The sequence below is a fragment of the Echinops telfairi genome, unplaced genomic scaffold (assembly GCF_000313985.2).
Source record: "Echinops telfairi isolate 266 unplaced genomic scaffold, ASM31398v2 ScPeMD7_7457;HRSCAF=8495, whole genome shotgun sequence".
In the NCBI taxonomy this organism is placed as follows: Eukaryota; Metazoa; Chordata; class Mammalia; order Afrosoricida; family Tenrecidae; genus Echinops; species Echinops telfairi.
The window spans coordinates 43206400-43212828 of record NW_022111357.1 but is presented as its reverse complement, the minus strand read 5'-3'; the positions used below and the strand labels follow the sequence as shown (position 1 = coordinate 43212828).

The window sequence follows — 6429 nt, the reverse complement described above, 5'->3', positions numbered from 1 at the left end:
AAAGAAAAAAAAAGAAACCGCTTGGCATATTTATCGGGCAGCGAGAGCGGGGCCGGGCTGGAGCCGTAGGGACCCTCGGCGGCGCGTGCGCGTGGCGTGCGGGACAGCACGTGTCGGAACGGGTGGGCGTGGTGCCGTGGCCGAGGCGGCGCCACGGCCTGCCTCCCCCCTCCCACACCCCCTCGGTTCACACAGCACAACGTCTTACTGTGCCTATAACCAAGCGAGTGTTTGTAACCACATCCTTTTGGAATCCACTGCAGAATTTTCTACTGGCCAACTCGGGAGGGCCGCGCCGACGACACCTGGGCGGCCCTCCCCCTCCAGGACATGTTAACATTTACACTTTTGTTATAAGCTATTTAAAACCAGTACCGAGACGCGATACAAAGAAAATTCAACACGTTTTTTAGTGACTGACTTCTGAGAGCCCCCCGCCCCCACCCCGGCTCGTCCACCGCGGACACCGACCTGAAGACCCGCTAAGGAAGCCGGGGTGGCGCCACGCGGCCCGCCGGCCGGAAGCCATCGCAGCTCATCCGCCCCCGCGGCCGCCCCCGCCCAGGACCCCGGAGCGATTTTCTTCAGAGTCTATTTTTTCAATGACAAGGACCCCGGTTTTCCTGCAGCGCCAGGAAGCGCGGTGGAGTGTGTCGCGCGCGTGCGCGATGAGCTGCCCCCACCCCTACCCATCGTCCCCACGGCCATCAGCATGGGGGGGCAGGGATGGGTACCCAGTCCCCCCGCACGCCCGTGCCCCGCCCGGCATGCCCACCCCGCCCCAACGCCCCGTCCCCCAGCTCGGCAGGCATCGCTCCTCCCGGCGGGGCCGCGACTGCGCTTCGGAACAAACGCAGCGTCATTTCATTTCTCCGTCCGCCTGTCCGTCCGTCCATCCGTCCGTTCATTGAAACGTATTCCTAGAACTGCACTTTGTCGAGAATCTCCCTCGGGCGAGCCGAGGGCCCCGCGCTTAAGACGTCCCCTCTGGTGCTTGGTCAAACAAGGGAACCACACGCAAACGGAAATGCAAACACTGAACTCGGGGGGTGGCCTGTGCCTTCCAGCATCTTGTACAGAGAACCCTGACGCCCGTCTTTTTACCCCCAGCCCACCCGCCCTCAGTAGCCATCCAGTCTGCCACTCAAAAATACGTTACTTGCATTTATTCCAAATAATCTCGTTTACGCTCAACTGTTTATGCAAATTGTATAAGGTTTCTGAACGTCCGAGCTTGAAAAGCGGGCTCCCGGGAGATGAGGGGCGGCGGCGGCCCAACCTGAGATCACGGTGTTCATTGACACGAGCCATCCAGCAGGAACCCGCCCCTCCGTGCCCGGTGGGCAGGTGCGCGTGCGACGGAAGGGAGTGGTGGGGCGGAAGACGCAGGTGCGCACCACACAGCCATGAAGAGCCGCCCCCGCCCCCGGCAGCCAAGAGCAAAGACCAGGACTGCCAGCCCCCCAGCCGGCGTTGAGGTGATAGGATCGTCCGCAGGGTCTTGGCCCTTGGTTTACTGCGGGGGGCCGCCGGCCTGCCCGGGCCCCCTCTAACGTGCAATGCAAAAGGAACATCACATATATGCAGCATTTGTTTGGAGACTTTTCATTTTCGGTTTTTTCTGTTTTCGTTTTTATTCTTGCTTTTGTTTTTCCTTTGCAGTTATTGAATCTGTATGCATGGAATTTTAAACCTCTGCCACACGTGTATCCATCGATGGGCATTATTACCGCGCCGTGTAAAGGGTCGGTCTTGTTAGCGCAGCACGCAGCCGCTGTGTGCTCCGCCGCCTCCTGCCAGATTTGTGGGGGGTTTTCCGTCTTGTCTCCAAGGGAAACTAAATGATTTAGCTGGAGCAAAAGCTTTACGCGTGTCTGCGTGCTTCTGTGTGGCTCGGCCGAGTTGTGGACAGAAAATCCGCTCAGTCTTTCAGCCCCAGAGAGTAAGCTTCCCGAGGGGAGGGTGTGGGTGTGTGGGTGTGTGTGTGTGAGAAAGAGAGCGCCACACATCTTGACCACCGAGAGTCCCTGTCCCACGAGCCCATCAATGCTCTCGACTGAGAATATGAACCCTTAGCGTGTCCCAAAGAGGCTGGTGGGTGTAGGCCCTGGTCAGGACCAACAGTCCACAATGCCATTGTAGGAGGCTCCCCTCCCCACCCCACCCCCCTCCTCTGGTCTCCCCACAGACTCTATCCCAGGGTCGTGCACACAGGAACTTAGCCTGCCCAGTCCTGGGGTGGTGGGCACATTTCTGACACCAGGCCAGCCATAGCCATTTGCCACCTCGTGCCTCCGGCTGGGTGGGGGCCCTCTCCCGGGTAAGGCTGGGGGTGGGCAAGCAGGCACCAGGGTGCCCATGCAGACCCAGGGCCGCCCCGGGCCCTCGTCAGCACAGCTACATTTAGTTTCTTTGCAGAAGGGGGAAGAAGCATCTCCCAGTCTGTAAAACCCATGAACTAAACTGTGTTCTGTTTCATTGCTCGTTATTTCTATACTGAAAGATTTTTAACGACGGGGAGAAAAACAACAGCAATAACATTCATATCTACGGAGCAGCTAACTCGCCCACGTACTACCCTGCTTTTCATATGGAACTAGCCAGTGTAAAGACAATTAACGTGTAAATACTTTTTTTTCTTTTTTTCCTTTTACACCGTTGTATCATACTTGTATATGGTGGTTCCTTTTCCAGGGACTTTTCTTACCTGGTAGTTATCTTGTTTTCTGAGTTGTTTTTAACCGGGGCGGGTGGGGGGAGGGGGGCAGGGGGGACATTGCCCCTCTGCTAGAGGGAAGTCGGGCCCCTTGGCCAGCCCTTCCCTGGCTGGGGTGCTCTACCCATCCCTGCTTCCCGCCAGGCTGTGGGGGTGGTGTGATCGGCCTGTGCCCCCGCCCCCACCCCAACAGCCCCCAGGGTTGAGGGAGGCGTTTTCATGCTCGCTTTAAGTTGGAAGTTACAGGTGTTTTTGTTTCTCCTTTCAACTCCGGAAAAAGACCGCCTCAACCTTCTCAGCGGCCAGGAGCGCCCCATGTCCCGCCCCGTGTCCCATGCTGCTGCTAATGACAATATTACGACTTACTCTATTACTCGAGAACTATTTTTATGTAATTAATGTATGCTTTCTTGTTTATAAATGCCTGATTTAAAAAGAAAAAAAAAGAAACCGCTTGGCATATTTATCTACTCCTGTGTACTTGTAAGTCCTTCAGCCCTGCTCCCCGCCGCCCTCTGGCGCAGACCAGACTGTCCACTAAAGGACCTGAGCGTCAGGCGGCCTGCTAGGGACCCCGAGCCCACTCCTGTGGTCAGGCGGGCCTAGGACACTTGCCCCGGCCTTTCAGGGGTGGGGGAGGTTGGTGGTGGTGGTGGGGTCATCCCATGAGTGACTGTGGGTCCAGACCTCCTGACGGGCCCTACTGGCCTGGCAGTGCCAGGAGGGGGCAGCCTCCAGACAGACTTCTCTCCCTTCCTAGGCCTGGGGTGGGGGCTCCAGGGCCACTCAGGGCCCATCCACTTCTTGAGTCTCCTTGTGTGATCCCTCACTGGCTGCCCGTCAGGTGAACCAGGAACTCCAAGCTCCCTGGGACTCTAAGGCCCCTGGGAGGGTCGGAGAGGTGGGAGTGTGGGGCTGATGGTGCCAGAGGGAGCCTTGGCCTCAGACTACGGAGGAGGCAACGGAGCCCCAGTGGCCTGGGCTTGCAGGGAGGCTGACCAGCTTGGCACTGGTGGCCTGAAGGTCTAGCCCTTGTCTGCCTTCGGGGCTCCCTCATCCTCAGGTATCAGCACTGAAGGCTTCGGGACACCCCAACACTGGGCCCCCAAAGTTGGTGCAGGGACCTTCCCAGGTTTTCCCAGCAGCTTTTATTTCTGGGCCAGGGGAGGTCGAAGATGGGGCTCTGCTCACCCTGGGGGTTCTCAGACCCAACCTCCCTGGCCTAGGCTGAGGAGCTGCCCAACCCGAGCTCAGATCCTGCTTGCTTCCACCGGCCTCCAGACCTGGAGACAGGCGAGCCCTGGGCAGAGGTGACTGACTGGGACCCCTGCCCCCCACCCCACCCCTTCCTCCACAGGGCTTTCACTTCCTCCGAGGCACCAGTGGCGTGGGGACCCCACCCAGGCCCCCGGGTCTCAGCTGTGCCTGACTATCTTCCTCTTGGGTCTTGCCCTCTGCCCACGGTCAGCTCAGCCTCCCCCATCAGTTCCCGCCTCCACCCACCCTGTGGTCAGGCCCTGCCGATCTGGGAGGGTGGACCCAGGCTCGCCCTCATGGAAAGAGGAAGCTGCCACCCAGCTTAGCAGCAGCTGGCCACCTGCCCTTGCCCTGTCCCCAGGGCCCAGGCTGGGGGCCTGTGATGGGGAACCCCTCCCCTTAGCATGACCTCCCTCTTTCACCAGCCCCTACCCCGCAGGACTGAGAGGACTCCCCACTCCACAGCCTCTTGTGTCAGCCAACCCAAGGCCCCTACCTGTTGCCCAGGCTGCCAGACCTGGACTCTTCCCCACCCTGCCGAGCCAGCCTGAAGCCCAACTATCTACCACATCCGCAGACTCCCTACCCCTAAATCTTCGCAGGCTTCTGGGAAGGAGGATGGTGGGCCCGTTCCTGGATTCCATGGGGAAAAGGTGTGGCTTGGGGGGACTGACCCTTCCCCCCAGGACACTGCCTTAGGGCAGATGTCCTTAAGAAGGACCTGCCAGAGACCCAGAAAGTGTCAAACCAGGTTACAGGGTCCCAGCGACCACTGTAACTGCCAACTGCCAGGGGAGGGGCAAGGCCAGAACTCGTGGGGCTAGATCCCCACCCACTTCACCACCCTGGGTCTTGGGGATGTCGGCCTTCACGCAGGAAGCCATCTGTGTCCAGGCCTGTGCCAGTCCAGTAGGGCCTCGGCCATAGGGCACCCAGCCTGGAGCAGGTGGCTGGCTTCAGGGGGCAGGCAGGTGGGACCTGATGACTCTTCTGGACCATTCTGTGCTGGGCAGGTGTCCGGCCAGTTGGAGGTGGGCCCTCCTGCTCCCTGGCCTGGCAGCTTCAGCAAGCAAGAAATAGCCTAAGCTCAAACCCTGATGACTCCTGCTGTAAACGGAAGCTTCCGAGGACAGGCCACATGAAGGAGAGAGCTGGAGGGTGGGTGCAGGCCCTGGAACAGGGTCTCCAGTTGAGGCCCAGGCAGGAGGTTGGGGGAGAAGTGCTAAGATATACCCAGAGCCCATCCAGCCCTCTGAGGAGAGGCCAGATGCCCCCACCCTCAACACAGTGCCATGCGTGAGGCTGGGTGTCCATGTGACTGACTGTGCCCCAAGGCCAGCTCACACAGGTGGTATCCGCCCAAGGAACCCATTTGCAGAGACAAGGCTCCTTACCTGCCCAGAGTCGAGTGGCAGGACGGGCAGACTGGCCCTGGAAGCACCTCCTAGCTGGACCCACCAGCTCTTTGCCCTGCTGCCCTGCTCCTGGCCCCCAACCCCAGAAGGGATTTGACTTCAGCTGACCCATTGGCCACCGCCCCTATGCCCAAGGGTCCCCCTCTGCTTGACCTGACCAATTCGGTCTCTATCCATCTTAACTTGTGTCCCCTCACCCCTCACCCTTCCTTCAATGTCAGAACTGTGGTTCATTCCAGTTCAGTCTCAGCTGGGCTCCTACTAGAAAGGCTGCTCAGAGGAAGGAGCCCAGCACCAGGCTGAGGGACCTCCAGCAGACCTGGATACGGGAGTGCTGGGTCCACCCTTCACAGGGCCTCGGTCCACCGGCCGGTAAAATATCAGGGGACCCTGGAAGGCAAACTAGTGTTCTCCAGGGTTGCCAGGACACTTGGGGGCTGGGCTCAGGCATTCAGGGGGCTTGCAGAAGAGTACTGTGGGCGCCAGCCTGCCACATGAGCAGGGAAGGGGCTGAGTGGGCTCTGCTGGGCCTGGGCCCTCCCCATCAAGAACTTGTTCTGTGGCTGAGGTCTGCGTCCTGGTCCCTGCTTTCCAGGTATCCTGTTCAGGGTCACTCTTGGGGCCTTCATCATTGAAAGGATGAAGTGTGGCCCCGTGCTTGGCAGCCCCGCCCCAACATGGGCTCACACCCCAACTTCCTGCTTCTAAGTAAAATAGTTCCAGAAACTCCCCCTGTGGGTAGCGGGGTGGTGGTGGTGGTGGTGTGACCAAAGCTGGGGGTGGCAGTGAGTGATGACATCACTAAGGTGGTTGTCACCAGTGAGGTAATTCATCCCACCGCTACCTGCCAGCGACCTCCTGCTCCCTAATCAGACCTGACAAGAGCCTTAGGAAGGCTTATTATCTCTTTCAATCATACAGTGATAGGTGGCAAATGCGGTTGTAAAGTGCGCTGTTTCTTAGATGATGGGAGGCACACTAACAACAAAATCGCTTGGTGGGATTTTTCTACACTGAATGACAACTCTATTAGTTACAACC

General features: G+C 59.0%; 1 protein-coding gene across 1 annotated transcript in view; it reads left to right on the top strand.

The window, feature by feature from the left end:
- Nucleotides 1-5058, top strand: part of SKI (SKI proto-oncogene) — an 87490-nt gene extending 82432 nt beyond the window's left edge. The window contains exons 9-10 of the mRNA XM_045299226.1: nucleotides 3943-4026; nucleotides 4987-5058. Coding sequence (XP_045155161.1) covers nucleotides 3943-4026; nucleotides 4987-5058 — 156 coding nt within the window. The remainder of the gene's footprint in view (nucleotides 1-3942; nucleotides 4027-4986) is intronic.
- Nucleotides 5059-6429: the final 1371 nt, after the last annotated feature.